This window comes from Nicotiana attenuata, unplaced genomic scaffold (genome assembly GCF_001879085.1).
Source record: "Nicotiana attenuata strain UT unplaced genomic scaffold, NIATTr2, whole genome shotgun sequence".
Classification (NCBI taxonomy): Eukaryota; Viridiplantae; Streptophyta; class Magnoliopsida; order Solanales; family Solanaceae; genus Nicotiana; species Nicotiana attenuata.
Genome location: NW_017671380.1, coordinates 121087 through 137586, shown reverse-complemented (window position 1 = coordinate 137586; position 16500 = coordinate 121087). Strand labels below are relative to the sequence as shown.

The window sequence follows — 16500 nt, the reverse complement described above, 5'->3', positions numbered from 1 at the left end:
GTGATAGCGGCGCATAATAAGTCTAAATGAAGACAAGTGGTTGACTAATGAACGTGGGCGTGCCAAAGACCAAAATAATAATAGTCATCATTATGGTAATTATAAAAAGGAGAACAATAAGGGTTCTCAAAATAATCCTTCAAAGGTGAAGGAATTGTGTATCAATATGGTCTGTAAATATAAGGCACGCTCAGACGATTATAGTCCATCTTTTTGAAAGAATGCGACTTGTGATAAGCATTGTAAATGCAGACTCATTCCTGAAGTGAGTGTGAAAATATATTTGTGATACAAATTATGCACAGAATGTATTTAGGCATGGTTGAATAAATACTACAACTCACCTCTACAGGAGGTTTGAGGGAAAGAAAGATCACGAACATTACTATGTGGTTACACGAATATGTCATTGGTCGTGTACATGTGGTACGCCGAAAATATTTTGCCATACCTTATAAAAAGTTATTAAAGGCAAAATTAAAGCAAGAAAAGATTTTGCTTATGATGATTTTGACCATGACAATTATTATGATAAGATAATTTTCTCCGTGGAGGAAACATTCACCACTTGGATGGTGTTATAAAAGATCTTTTAGTGCAAAATTATTGAGAGCTCCGGAAGAGCGAATTTGTTACTACCCGAATAAATAAAATTATTCATGGCATTGGTGGTAGTAAGTCTCAAAAGAAACTTTTTGGGTTTCAAATATATTAGCCAAAGTGGTTGGCATTTGAAACTATAAATGAAAGGAAGATTTAATATCTTCATATTACTATAATCACACTGGGTAAATATTAAAGGTTACCCGATTTTTCTTCTATTTATACTACACAAATATAAGCATGATGATGGAATCGCATGCCATAGTAAATTAGATGTTTACTGAAACAAATATCAGTTGGCATGACCGATTGGCTATCCCGGTTCAATTATGATGCGAAAAATAATTGAGAATTCACATTGGCATAAGTTGAAGAATAAGGAGATACTTCGAGAGTTCTCATTTAGGACTTGTTCTCATGATAAATTGATTACTATACCAGCTGGGGTTGGGATTGTATTCTATGATTTTTGGAACGTATAAAAGGTGATATATATATATATGGGCCCAGTCACCTACCATCTGGACCGTTTATTATTATATGATTTTAATAGATGCATCTATTGTATGGTCACATGTGCGTTGGTTATCAACTTGCAATTTAGCTTTTGCAAGGTTGCTTGCTCAAATTATTAGAGCACAATTCCAGAATGTAAATTGTGATGATAATGCTGGTTTAAATCCAAGTTGGTTTAGTAGAAATTGTTTGCCTCCAATTATAGCTAAACCATTGGTTATGAGAACAAAACTCCAAATAGAAATTTTGTATGAAGTGTATCGTTTAATATACAACAACACTTGTACGCATCTAGCCAACAAGCTATGATACTCTCTCCCCATCACAATTGGTTCAGGGTCGGGAACCAAATATTTTCATCTAGAAATATGGATCTACTATATGAATTAATTGTGCCACCACAATGCACAAAGATTGGTCCACAAAGAAGGTTGGGGATATGTGTTGGTGATCCCAATATCAGGGGGAGAAAATGAGCAGCTGAAAAAAGTAATACATGAAATGAATTATTATGAGTACACTTAGATCCTCGTACAAGAAAATATGAACTTGAAGTTCAAGTGATAATTCATTGCATGCGCATTTGCTGACCCAAACTAAATATCATATTTCAGCTACTAATGCTCCAAATAGAATAAAGTCCATGATGGACATAGTCTATGAAACGCATGAAGCGTAATAGACTAATCGGTTCCAAAGATAAAACTCCTTAAAGAAGGAGAGGGGCAAATGTTCAAGATGGTCATAATAAGGAGGCAAGTGCTATATAAGAGTACCATGACATAACACTTCATAAGACCTCATGGGAGAGGCTCACGTACCTGAAAATAATGAGATCTCGATAAGTTATGTCTTTATTAAGTGATGATGGAACCGATGTAAAATGATCGTCGACGATGTTGTTAATATAATGTAGCGCTCAATATTATTAATATTGATGAGAATCTTGAGTTCAAATCTGTCATGGAATTTGGACAGATAAATGATTGGCCAAATGAAAAATATACAATGAAAATTGACTTCATCTGAAAAATATGAAGTTGGACGGGTAGTCCAACAGCTGAAAGTATAAAGGTTATATGGAGATATTGAAATATGATTAGTGTTATATTGCAAAAGGAATCCTTGATATAGATTTGTTTATTCTAACAAATATTGTCAAGGTTTTGTTGGTTATACAAATGCAGGGCATAGTTCGTTGTCCAAACAACCTATTTCCATATTATTATTCTACAAGGCAGTTAATTGTTGATACTTATTCAAGTCATGCCAAGATAAGCAACTGATAAAGCAAGTGACTCAACACACAACAAACCTGACTTTTCTTTGAAGAGATGATTCCAATGATATTGAAGACGATGATGCTTGCATAGCTCAATTGAAAGAAAGATATATTGAAGGAGACAAAATAAAGCACATTTCGCCAAAGTTTTTTTTAGAGACGATCTTCAATAGAAAGATGAAATAGATGTTCAAGAAATTCGTTCAAGTGATAATTTGGCGAAATAATTATACAAGCTTGGAATTCGTCGTCTCTGATAAATAAAGTGATGTTTTCATCAGGGGGAGGCACATACGTGCTGCACTCTTTTTTCCTTAGCTGAGGTTTTATCCCACTGGATTTTCCTAGCAAGGTTTTAACGAGGCAGCAAACAATGCGTATTACAAGATATGTGTACTCTTTTTTCCTTCACTAAGATTTTTTTTCCCAGAGGGTATTTTCTTAGTAAGGTTTTAATGAGGCACATTATCTATGGACATCCTAGGGGGAGTGTTATAAATAATTATCTAGTGGTGGATGTCCATAACTCCTAAAGGAGTAATAACCACTACTCTTCTCCGTTATCTCCACAACTCCCACTACTCCAACACTTATATAGTTATAGTTGTAACTCCCATACCTCCATAACCTCCCCATGATCTTCCTCTATGATCTCAAATGTTTAATATCATATTTATGACATTCTTTTGTATACCTCTATGTAATACTATAAATAGAGGATGAGAAGTGATATTGTACATACTTGAATACAACAACAACAACAACAACTACTACCCAGTAAAATCCTACATAGTGGGGTGTGGGGAGGGTAATGTGTACGCAGACCTTACCCCTGCCCCGATAGGGGCAGAGAGGCTGTTTCCGATAGACCCTCGACTCAGGAAGACGAATTGTACATACTTGAATACATGGAAGAAATAAGAATCTCTTCTCTCTTGGTCACTATATTCTTGTCTATTTTCTTATTTTATATTATTACTTTGAGCTAAGTTTCGCAATAATTTTGTAATTGTTTTATTTGTAAATAATTTTTCCAAATTGGACACGATTAAAATTGGTAGTCCAATTAATTAAGAATGCAAAAACGTGTGGCGAATTTAAATTTACCGTGTGTTTTTGCACCGCATCTTGTATATGTAGGCCTTCGTATTAATGTCCTTTCTAAATTCAGCCTAAATAACTGGCAATACTCCATTGGCAACAACCGTTATTGTATTAAAATCACTCTTTATATTGACTTTCTGTTCTCCACTGAGTGTTAACTCTTTCCGACAGTTTCCTGGTTTATCCCTCTGGTGATTCAAACATGGATACTGAATCCGGTAAATCGTTGTCTTATTTCTGTGAAGTCGTTCCGCGTTAAATTATATATTAGCCTCTCGAACTAGTTCGGTATTTGGAACTCCGTTGATCTAATTGATTAATTAGAGTTCTTTCTTGGTCTTGTTTTTGTTATTTTCTTTGTAATGTTCCTTTAGTTATTAGAATTCTCTAAGAAAACACATGTAAAAGTTTCTGATGGATTTGGGTTTTTGTGTAGTGATTGAGTTCTTGGGTGACGTGCCATTGTTACAGAGGCTACCCAGTTCTTCCCTCAGAAAAATTGCCCAACTCGTCAAGGTTAAACATTATGGTAATTTCATTCTTATTTTTCTTGAGTCTCCCATAAATTTAAACTTAGTATTTCTTTCTTTATTTTTTAAATATTCTGTCCTATATAGGTATGACCTTCAGAAGTTATCAGGAACTGAATTTTATGTTCGTTGTATTAACATAACAATGAAGGATTTAATATTTGATTAATCAGTGCATAGTTAATGACACAGAGTGATAGCATCAGAGTTTCAGCTATAGTACTTCTCTACTAGGTTGCTCAATGTTTGATAAAGTCTAATAATCTCTCTTGTTATACTGGAATCTTCTATCTAAGATGAAATAATTATAGTTTACAGTGGATTTATTTTCCTTATAACTATAACAGGACAATGAAGATTCTATATCTTTCAATCTATAGCTATTTTTGAAGAAGATCAAGTTATAGCTATTTTATTTCTCTTTTTGGAGAGTTTGAACACATTTTAGCTCTTATTTCTTCTTCTTGGAAGTGGAATGGTTGCTATTCCTCTAGGGGGTAACAGAAAGACTTGGGGCATTTGCTTCTGGTCATGTGGCCTATACCAGTTGGAGAATCCATTTTTTCGGGTTGTCGTCTGGTCATATTGCTAGGCTGGAACAAGACATAAATATTGCAATTCAATAAGTCTGATAAAAGATATAAGATCATGTTTGACTCATCTATTTTTTTTTTTCAATTCATTTTGTGTTTTCATTGCAGATCGTGGAGATTATGTTATCCGCGAAGGGGAAGCTGGGGAGGGAGTTTACTTCATATGGGATGGAGAGGTATATCTGAGTGTTATTTTTGCTTTAGTTGTACTGGATGTATATGAATATAAGTCATGAGATTGAACTTTTCTATTATTATGGTAATACTATTTCCAGGCTGAAGTCCGTGGTTTCAGCCAGGCTGATGATGAAAATCGTCCTGAATTCCAGCTGAAAAAACTTGATTATTTTGGTCATGGTGAGATGCACTTTCTCATCTTCATATATATTTTGCGTTTCTTGATTTTCTCTCAATTCCAACTTACAAATTCGAGGAACTTTTAAATTGACTATTTTACCCTGTTATGGCCGCTACTCAAGTGTAATAACTATTTGCTGTATAAATATTTTATATGTTGCTTTAGAGTTCAGATTCCGTTACTATCCCTCTGCAGGTCTCCTTTTTGGCCTCTCTTAGTAGCACACTGATGTTCTAGCGCTTTTAGACTTTCAATCTTAATGTTTGGTTAAATCAGAAGTGGTGGGTGATAACATGGTTCAGATGTTATGGCAGGTTTGGCGACATCTAGACAGCAAGCTGAGGTGATCGCATTGTCTAAAGTACTGTCTCTTTCCAACTATGCAACAGTTTTCTTTCCGTATTTACTTCATGATGTCCAAAGCATTCTGCATCTAATATTGTAGTTATGTTAAACTTTCTCTTATGGCAGCTGACATGCTTTGTGCTGCCTCACGAGCATAATAATCTGCTCCAGCCCAAATCAATCTGGAACGCAGACAAAGAAAGAGATAAGTGCCCACTTGTGGAGCACATATTGCACTTGGATTCTATAGAAGTATGTTATTCATAGCCTAATCATTGACCTCCCGTTCCTTTTGTATGTTGGCCATGAACTTTCTGTATTCTTTCCTTTTTTCTATTTATTAAACTTATTATCTATGCCAATTTATGTACCTAAGTTAGCCTCCTATGAGATGCTATGGCCTTTAACAAAATTTTGGAGTTTAATCTCCATCAGTTTTCTGGCTTTGGAACCTGTACACATGATTCTCAATGCTTAAGATTTCTCTCCCCTTTCCTCCCCATGTAGAGATATGGGTTTGCACCTGTTAGCTGATAGTGTTAACTAGTGAGTAGTTCGGATTGTAAAGGCAAATGGGTCTCCCTCCGTGTTAGAAAGTAGAGACTTAATTGACTTGTATCCAGAAGATACTGCTAATAAGTGGCTTTGAGTTCTTAACTACTTTGGGCTAACAGAGGATCCTTCTTCTAACTACTAGGAAAAAAAGTACTAATTTTCTTTTTATATTATTTTTCTAAGAAATAATTTTAATTCAAAAATAACTGCAGCACCAAGGAGGTAATGAGTGTATACAGAAAATCTCACAGGACTTGACTCCTTTATGTTGGGCAAGGAGTCAATGAAGTCCAATGCAATTTCTATATCATTTACAACATTTGGCCTCCTTCCAATAGTTTAAATTCTAAAGACATCTATCATACATAAGAAATATGTTTGACTTCCCCTTGAAGCATCAGTGATTTTTGCCTAACATATTGTTGGCAGTATCCAAAAAAGGAACTTCTTGGTGCATAGCTGGTGATATTATTTCATTCTTTACCATTGCACATTGAAATCCTAGTCGCTTGTCTTTCTTTTGTGAGATCATGGTTCCATTTATTTCATATGCTTTCTTTAGCAAGCTCTGCTAGATCTGTTAAAGGCTCGATTTGCTTAAGAAAGTAGATACTTGTTCTTATGAATGCTTGAATGTGTTTTTTGATAAAGCGTGTTTGAATGTGATATTCAAGATAATTTGGTAGATCAGGATAATTGCTACTCTATCACCATGCACTTGCTGATTGTTTGCCTTCGGAACATTTCTTTTCTGAAATTTTGATGTTTCACCGTATTCCCAGTTCACTGAATGAGGAATATTTGGGAATTCTAACAAAATGTTTTGTTGAAGGTGAACATTTTCCAAGGTATAACATTGCCAGATGCCCCCAAATTTGGGAAAGTGTTTGGAGGCCAGTTTCTTGGGCAGGTAAAATTGAAATGTTCTCTTTCTCCACCATGCCGTAGACCACCCACTTCCGTTGGGGTTTAGCTTCAGAAGACTGAAGACCTCTTTGTGAATAATTATGCTTCATTCTCTATATTCTAATATGCAGGCATTGGCTGCAGCATCAAAAACTGTTGATTTTCTCAAGATTGTTCATAGTTTGCATGCCTATTTCCTTCTCGTTGGGGATTTTGATAGTAAGTAAATTCCCTTTATTCTTTGATACTTTAAGCACCTCTTTTTTAACCTTTCTAATGTTTAATGATGCATAACTGCTACGCTACACCTGAAATAAACAGCCAATATATGCTAATACTCTTTTCTTTGTATTCCTTGGGAATCATTGCCAAAGCGCACAGCTGTATGATCTGATGAAACTTGTCCGTATTTCCGCTTAAGATAATTCTCACATGCAGTCATTTCATTATGGGGTGTGGATGCAACAGTAATATTAAGCTTTTCAGTTTTCCATTGTTTAAGAGAACAGTCGTATGACTTTCAAATTTAAGGATTCATCCTAATATTGAGGATTTCCCCTCCCTATTAAGTTAGAGAAATTTAAGCTAACAATTCATCTAGTGTTGTTTTGGAGAATCAGATATTCGTCCCTATTTATGAGTGGATGTGCATGAAATATTTTATGTCTGCTCGTGTTGAGGTTCCAAGAGGATGTGTGCGCAATTACGGGTTTGCATGATGCGGAACTGAAAAGAGAGATTTGTCTATGTTAATAACCTTAACCTTTTTAAGTAATAGATAAACGTATTACGACTTTCAGTTTGTCAGTATTCTTTAAAATTGGAACACCCTAAACATTTGGAGCAGAGGTTGGATTAAGACTACTGAAGAAAAGAATCAACTTGCAATGATAAAGCTCTTTCGTGCATTCAACAGTTACATAAGTTGCTTATCCAGTTAAATCATTTAGCCGGTTTTATTTTCCTTTCTCCACTTATATTGTGTGCTAAGGTGGATGTTAGAAACTAGAATGATTTCCCTGCACCCAACTCCCAAAGAGAAGCCAATGAAAGAGAATGAGAGGCCCAGTGTGGGGCCAGGAGAATGATAAACATCCAATCTGCAGGCATTAGGTATTTTTCAGAAGCTCCAAGTTCTGCTTATTTATAGGATTTTACGCATTTTAAAATGAACCACCTTGCTAACTTTTCTTAGGATTGAAGGTGTTTTGATGAAGGCTCATTTCATATGCTGTGATTCTTTTGCTGTGATCATACACTCATATCAAACAAACGACTTCTGTTGCTAACTTGCTGCATGTGCTGTTCCTTAAGGAAGTCATAGGATTTAAAGTCGTCAACTATTTATGAAATATGTTTTGTTTATTGACTTATAAAATGATTGCCGTTAGATTGAGAACAGTTTACTAATTTCATGGCTAGTTGTTCTGGTCTTTCTCATGTGTGCCAGACTGAGGAGTTAGCTCAGTGAGGTAAACAGTATTTAATCCCAGTCGGAAGTATCTATATAGACCTCTTTTTTCGTTTGCCAATGTAAATCCAGTTGTCTAAAAACTTGTGTCTTACCACTCCCACACTTATGACTGTAGTTCCAATCATATATCAAGTTTACCGTGTACGTGATGGAAAGAGCTTTGCTACACGGAGGGTGGATGCGATTCAGAAAGGGAATGTCGTATTCACATTGCTAGCTTCATTTCAGGTGATTTAGTTTATAACGTTCATTTCATGTGATGATCAACCTTTCTTCAAATTGGTCACATCTTAGGATACCCATTTTTATGGTTCGGTTTTGTAATTCAGCATAAACATATAACCTAATTAATATGATTGTATATAGCAAGTTGATTACATTCATGTGAAGGCATGAACGTGCATGCTACGTAACAAGGATTTGTGGTAAAAAAACAACCTGAAGAAAATGCATTCAGGAGAAGTATCAGCTTAGAAAGCATGGTTGTGAGTGAATTCAACATAACTTGGGATTTCTGTTGCATCATTGTTCCTATTCGTCATCTGTGGATATCATGTTGGCATCACATGTTGACATTAATTTCTAACCTTCTAATCTCACATTATAACGAAGAAAGTTTCAAGAAAATTAGCAAGCACTAGGGAAGACTATTGGATCAGCTCTTCAAATTTCAGTCATTTCTCAAATGTTTGTTCTGCTCATTTTGAAGTCCTACCATGGAATAACTATTCTAGTTTCTTCTTGAATCAACTGCTGCCCCCACAAAACCCCACACCTACAATGATGAACGGGTACTTTGATGGATCACTTGTTTTGTCTGGAAAATTGCAGTAACTTTCTGGTTAGGTGCAACTTTACGTGATGCACTTTTATGTTTTCATTACACCATTATTTTTGACTGGTTGTTATGTTTGTAATATTGTCTTTGAAACTGCATGTACTATTGGTAAAATAATGTGACAGAAAGATGAAGATGGATTTGATCACCAGCAAGCACAAATGCCTGATGTGCCTGATCCAGAAACGGTAACGTGCTTATAGTTCTGTTATCTCTGCAACTTTGTTCGGAACCTCTTCTTCTTACACTTCTATTGAAACCAAATTACAGCTTTTATCAATGGAAGATTTGAGAGAAATGCGCAAGACTGATCCTCGGCTTCCCAGGTCGGACTCTGCCTACTAAGTGCTGTTATGTCACTATAATGTTTTAAGTATTTATTATAATTTGGTCTGCACGTATATTCTCTGGGAACTTCTTGTAAATTAGTGTGGTGTCTAGGCTTGCTTCGAGAAAACCATTTAAAATAATCTAGTGGAAGAGGAAGTAATTTACCAAATCGTATGGGATACATTACTGAATCTGAATGTATGCCTTTGGAAGTGTAGTTTTTCCAGCCTGAACTGTCTTATATCTCTTGAATACTTTGGCTTCAAAGTGGATGTTGCAGTACAAGTTTTTGGTTAGTCATGATTCTCATTACACATTTCTCATGGCAAGCCTGACTAACCACATCTTCACTTTTAGAAGAAATGAAATAATCATGAGATTTCAGTTGGGGTTGCATGGGTTCTTTCTCAAATTGGAAGTGCTAAGGTTTAGTTAGAACTTGTGAGTCTTAAATTGAATGAAGACTGAGTACCAAAAAATGAATGACTTGATGGAGCAGAGCTGCTTCAGTTTAGATAGAAGAGAAAACTGCTGGAGGAAAGACCTGGGGTCCAGATGTAAAGAAATGGAAATAATGCAGAATTACTTGGAGCTGGAGGGAGATGAAGAAAGAGGTGTAGAAAAGATGCGGCGGTGTTGGATGAGAAGAGATGAGAAATAGGGCTGGGTACTAGCAGAGGAGGAAGAAGTGAAACTGGACTTGTGACAGAAAAGGAATAACAGGGAAAAGGAGATTGAGATGACGAAAGAGGAGAATAGATGCTGCAGCATTGGGAGGAGCCCTCAAGTGGTATGATGGAGAGAGGAGAAGATATATGTAACACGGTTCGACACATTAAAACCATGAGATCCATACTATGTATCCATCAGCATAGATTCTGCAGCTTTGGATGAAAACAGATAAGAAAAAAGGGTACAGGCGGAGGAGAGAAGAAGTGAATTGGACAAGAGAAGGGAATAACAAGAGAGGGAGGAAATATCTGCAACATGGTTCCACAAAGTTGTGCGCTGACATTGTTCATCTCATCCTTAAAGAGGCAGTTTAACTCCCATTTTGGAGGAAAATGCCCATTAGCTAAGGCCATTAATGCAAGGCTTCAAAAACTCAGCTCTTTCTACTGCTTTCAAAGATGTAAGCTAAATATAATGGAACACCTATAACTTTTTTCTTTGTAGATAGAAGCAGCTGACAGTGATGGACACGAAAAACTAATAATGTTCTATAGGGACTCTAAGATCCTTAGGTATAGCAAGATGGTATCTCTTGTGACAAATACGTCCTAGTTACACTTTCCAATCCTTTTTGGCCTAATTCACTTTATGCTACTTCTACTCGGAATTTCATGCTTAGCACTTAGGAAAGAATCTTAACCAGAAAAGTTACTACAAAGGATAAAAACCCGGAGAAAATCACAAAAATTAGACTACTAATACGCCTCAATCCCAAGCAATTTGGGTTCAGGTATAGAAACCTCACTGACCATGTCGCTCCATTTAAACTCATTTCAGTAAAAAAAAAAAAATAGACTACTTTGGCAAAATATCATTAGAGATGGATGCTTACTTATCCACAAAAAAAGAAAGAAAAAGAAACATCATAAGAGAAGGTTGGAAAATGCTAGATCTGCTTGCACAATTTAGCACTATGAATAAGGATGCTGCTGGCAGTCTCTTGTTAATAGGAGCATCCTTCCGTGGTATCAGTCTGGCTCCCAGTCCAACCGCCGAGCTATGACTTATTTAGCTGTTAAGATATGTAATTCAACTGCCTGAGCTAATTCCATGTGAACAAAGGAACGCATTTGTTTTCTTTTGTTTTTTCGTAAGCAAACAGAGGTTTTTTAGGGAATTGATATGGGATTACTGTGAGAGAATTAGTTCTTTTTTCTTGTTTTGATTGTTCCTTCAAAAGAAGGGGAGCCTTGGCGTAACCGGTAAAGTTACTGCCATGTGACCAGGAGGTCACGCGTTCGAGCCGTGGAAACAGCCTCTTGCCGAAATGCACGGTAAGGCTGCGTACGATAGACCCTTGTGGTCCGGCCCTTTCCCGGAACCCGTGCATAGCGGGAGCTTAGTGCACCAGGCTGCCTATTGTTCCTTAAAAAAGAAAACAGAACAAGTTGAAACTTGACCTTTTTTCCCTCTTTGAATTCAAATCGTTCATTAGCTGCCATCTTATGGAAGGCACCATGAAGTGGTGGAAGTAACTGTTTAGGCCTTGGCATGGAAATAATTATCTTTTCTTTAGCAGGGTTTAATTGAGAATAGACATGTCAGTCTTGATCTTAGCACACTAACTTCAGCCTCAAATTATTTTTGACAACGGTAGATTTAATTAATGCGAGGAACAACCTTTATCAGGATTCAGTGAGTTGCATATTTTCCTACTATGTCTTGAGATCTGAAAATTAGGAGCTGCATAAAGCTTTGTATTCAGTTTGTGGTTACTTATTTATGGGATCCTTGGTTAGGTAATGCTAACAGTGAGTTTTGACAGGACATACCGCAATAAGGTTGCTACTGCAAATTTTGTACCCTGGCCAATAGAAATAAGGTTTTGTGAACCTAATAATGCCACTAATCAGACCAAGTCTCCTCCAAGGTTAGTCATTGCTTTCAGCTATCAATTTCCCTTCTGAGGGACTGTAATTAACTCAACTGGACAGTTCATGTAGCTTGTATTTAGTAGTGTATCCTCTTCATGTTTGCATCATCTCTTTTCAATGTAATGCAGTTTGAGATATTGGTTCAGAGCAAAAGGAAAACTTTCAGATGACCAAGCTTTACATAGGTAAGTGATTCCTCTTATCAGTTCTTTCATCTAATTAGCTGAGCTTGTAATGACAAGGAGTGAAGCAGGCTATTCAGCAGCCTCATCTTATGTACAATTATTTCCCACAAAATTATTGCACAATCTATTCCCCACAAAATTATTATTCTGAAGTTGTTCAAATAGAATATTCTTTTAATGTATCTCATTTAGAGACTCTCATGAGTAGATTTGTTATTGTACTAGAATAGCTCTAGTTGTAAAATTAAAGAGTTCTAAAGGACACTTGAGGTACACAAACGAACACGAGTTTGTGTATCTGCACTTCTATGTAACCTCCCTCTTGGGATGGTGTATAGCTAATATCAGTTCAAATATTATTTTTAGTTTTAGTTTTTAAAAAAAAATCAGTATTTCTTCCTTGTAGGTGCATATTTACCATAAAAGGGAACATTAAAAGAAATTAAAATCAGGAACATATAATTTCTTAGCGTACAGAAGTTTCTACCTCTATGTGGAATGAGGCCATAATGCTGTCTGCATCTTTTTTATGCAATATTTATGTTGGTTGCAGATGTGTTGCAGCGTTTGCATCGGATCTAATCTTTCTTACTGTCAGTCTGAATCCTCATCGGAAGAAGGATTTCAAGACAAGTTCTGTTAGTCTGGATCATTCGTGAGTTCCGATATCTTTTGAACAACTTTTAGACCATTTTGTTTTTTATTTTATGTACCAGCTTTATATTTATAGGAAATATGTCAATGTTTGCCTAAGCGAGCTTATATGGATGCACTGACACATGCTGTTCTAAGACAGCTTAATAAAGTTCTTCGGGAAATGGTTCCCAACTCTTAAACATCAGGCTTTCATGATTCCTTTTGGCCCCTCAAATGTCGAAGTCCAACAGCCGCACCCTTTCCCTCTCACAGCTGGTTCTCTTTACCTCCCATTTCTGTTCTTTCTGATCACCTCGGGCATGTCTAACCACCGAGAGAACTTTCATTCCATCTTATCTCTCACTTCTTTTATTTCTTCCTTTTCTCCTTTTTCTTTGGGTATGTCTGGTCTGGATTATAAAGCTGATTCTTATTTTTTATATGAGAAACATGTAGTTATTACTAGTTAAAAGAGCGATAACCAGTCACATTTAATCAGAAAGTTCATTAAACCAGGTGAGAAAATCTAAACAAAGCAGCCGGCCATGAGTCCCTGAAACCCATTGCATCACCCTATGCATAAATGCACAAGTTTGTGAAGAATAAGAGAGCAGAAAAGTCAATTTGGATGAACATAGAAACAACAAATACACCTCAATCTCAAGTTAATTGAGGTCGGCTATGTAAATTCTCTCTAACTATGTTGCTCTATTTAGACCCGTATCAGTCCAATATTTAAACATGTAGGGACGAATATCACTGTGAATATAAAGAAATTAAAATCTGAGCCTTGAACACAAAACTAAATTGTCAAAGAAATTAAAGAGAAAAAAAATAATTTACCAAGAACCAACTTTTGAAATTAACAAGATGCATGTCAAGAAACAGGTACCTTATCCAAAAAAGAAAAGGAAAATGAAGCCATCACATCGACTATTTCATCTTTTACTAGAGCTAAATTGATCTAGAGATGTTAAAATTTGGCGGGGGTGTGAAAATAGTTACAAGATACAACTCTCACTTCTTTTAAGAATTCAATCCTGATTAGTAGTTTTAATTTAAAACAATATTATGGTGTTTTTGATATCACGCTTACTTAACTATTATTTTATATTTTATTTTATTCATACCAGTATATAGCACAACACCAAGTCACCTTAAAACTCCATGCCTAGTCAAATTGCATCACACATAATGGAATAGCACAGGGAGTTAGTGAGAAGAATATGGTGGAAGGCATATTTATTTGTTTGTTTTTGAGAAGGGTGGAAAGCATATTTATATTAAACTATAATACATATATGCCTATACATGCCTTCATCCATTGATTCCGCAGCCATGAACTACAGTCTTTTGAAGCAATTGCCAGTGCCCTCTGATGGTTAGTGACATTTTACGTGGTGGGGAACCACATCCTATAGTCCTTGCAAACTTTTATTGAGCCCCTGCCCTATCCTCATTTAAGGCTGCCCCTACATAACACACCCATAGCTGAGTTTGATGAAATTTCCCATGACCTGCTAGTCAAAAACCAATAGTTGAAAATGGGGCATCCGTGATGTAACATGGAGTTTGAAGTTCAAATTTGAGTTCAGGGTTGATATTCTTACTTGAATTGTGAGTGTCTTTCATCGGGCTTTTAACATGGAACTTTACTTATATTTTCACGTTTGTTTCCTTTTCCCAGGATGTGGTTCCACAGACCTTTTAGAGCTGATGATTGGATATTGTTTGTGGTAAGAAGGAAAAACTAAAGTACTTATGATGTTATTTAAGAATGGTCATCCCTCTACTAGTGGTTTCCATTACTTGCAGCTGGAGTTCTAACTGTTTATCATTTTATAGATCACCAGTCCTGCTGCTTATAATGCACGTGGATTTGTGTCGGGCGAAATGTTTAATAGGAAGGGAGAGGTAAAGCGCTTGATCTGAAACGTGTCTTGCTTTTGTTAATGGACTTATTTTTAATGATCGTTGATTTCCAGCTTGTAGTGTCATTGACTCAAGAGGGCTTATTGAGACCGTTCAGAAAACCACTTTCTGTCCGACCAAAGCTCTAATTCATGCCAAATTGAATGAGAAAAGAGGACTAGTTACTATAGGTTGATTAACAGTTAAGCTGCAGAACTGCTCAAATAAGTCCTATAGAGATCACGCATGAAGACAACTGCTGGAGTTGTGGACGAGTCCAGACATGAGACATGAGACATGGCTGTATCTATATGTTACTATACAAAACCATCCACCATGTCTCTATACCTCTCACCTCACCTTTATAAATTACTGAGCCCCCCAAAAGAGGCAGTGAAATTGTTACATTGGTCAACCTGCGATTTTTAAAGTTAATTTATTGTTTTTTAAAGTTTCAGCGAAGAAACTCTTGATGTAATCTCAGGGTATATGCTCTTCTGCATTCACCATTAGAAATAAAAGGGTTTGCAGATAATGCTTTGGTTTCAAAGAGGTTAATTCATGCCGTCGATTAAATTTCTTTAGTTCACTCGTTTATTGACAATGTAGTATCAAATAAGATTTCGAATTTATTGTCAAATTATATTAGATGTAGATTTATATACCATTTCAAAGCCATAAAACGAGCTTTGTGTAGTGGGATCTAATTAATTTGGAATTGAGGTGATGTTGAATATTTTAATAGCCTGAAAACAACAGGAGAAGTTAAAAAGTAGCCAGATTACAAGTGGTCATTTAAAAATAGCCACAATTCCAAAAGTAATCGAAATTTAGCTATTTTTCGTGTAAAGATAAATCTGAATGAAAACATTGTTCAAAATACGAAAAATACTCCAGTATAATATATTGGAGTTCCAACATAAGTATACTGGAATTCCAGTATATTATACTGGAGTTCCAGCATAAGTATACTGGACTTTCAGCATAATATACTGGAGTTCCAGTATAATATACCGGTCCAGCATAATATGCTGGAAGTTCATACACAGGTGCTCCAATCTCCAGTATATTATGCTGGATCTTTCCGCGTGTTGGAGTTCCAGCATAATATGCTGGAAGTTCATACACAGGTGCACCAATCTCCAGTATATCATGCTGGAACTTTTCGTGTTGCAGCAAAATAGTGGCTATTTTTCAATGACTTTGCAAACGCTGGTTATTTTTGAATGACCGGTCCGAAAACTGGCTAGCCCGTTTATGAAAACAACACTGGATTTTTCGTTCTTATTTGGCACTTTGTTTAACACAACTGTTGGAAAACTAGGTAAGCGTTTGAACAAAATCTGAGTTGAAGTTGAAAAAGTGTATACAAGTCCAAATAGCTTTTAGTCATGACTCATGAAGTTTACTTGGGAAAAAAATTTTGTAGGAGTTCTATGACTGGAAGTTGAATACTGAAAAGAAAATTATTTGAAATTATTCATTTCCAGCTACTGTGAAACAGAAATAATTCATAATTCGTGGGTTGCAATTGTAGTTTTCATTTCTTTAGCTAAATATCTAAGCACAAATATTTTTCAAAAGAAGTGTCTCAGTAGTCAATACTAATCCAAACGCACAAATTATTTATCTCCCCAAAATTATTTTTCAAAAATACTTTTTAAGAACTAATTTTCGGACAATTCACCAAAACCAGCTTATTTACTCCAAGAATAATCTAATGAGTGG

At 35.9% G+C, this 16500-nt stretch overlaps 1 protein-coding gene across 2 annotated transcripts; it reads left to right on the top strand.

The window, feature by feature from the left end:
• The first annotated feature begins 3557 nt into the window (after positions 1–3557).
• On the top strand, positions 3558–15361 carry LOC109207941 (acyl-CoA thioesterase 2). Of its 2 annotated transcripts, none has more exons than XM_019370939.1 (17): positions 3558–3723; positions 3942–4034; positions 4737–4804; positions 4904–4985; positions 5289–5347; positions 5458–5583; positions 6719–6796; positions 6924–7011; positions 8382–8494; positions 9230–9292; positions 9375–9430; positions 11932–12036; positions 12169–12225; positions 12779–12880; positions 14549–14597; positions 14707–14775; positions 14847–15361. In XM_019370939.1, exons 1-17 carry the CDS (start codon positions 3708–3710, stop codon positions 14919–14921), a joined length of 1299 nt encoding a protein of 432 aa, XP_019226484.1. In that variant the 5' UTR covers positions 3558–3707; the 3' UTR covers positions 14922–15361. The 2 variants fall into 2 exon arrangements, with proteins under 2 accessions (XP_019226484.1, XP_019226485.1); XM_019370940.1 differs by having other exon boundaries at positions 3559–3723; positions 5301–5347.
• The last annotated feature ends 1139 nt before the right edge of the window (positions 15362–16500 follow it).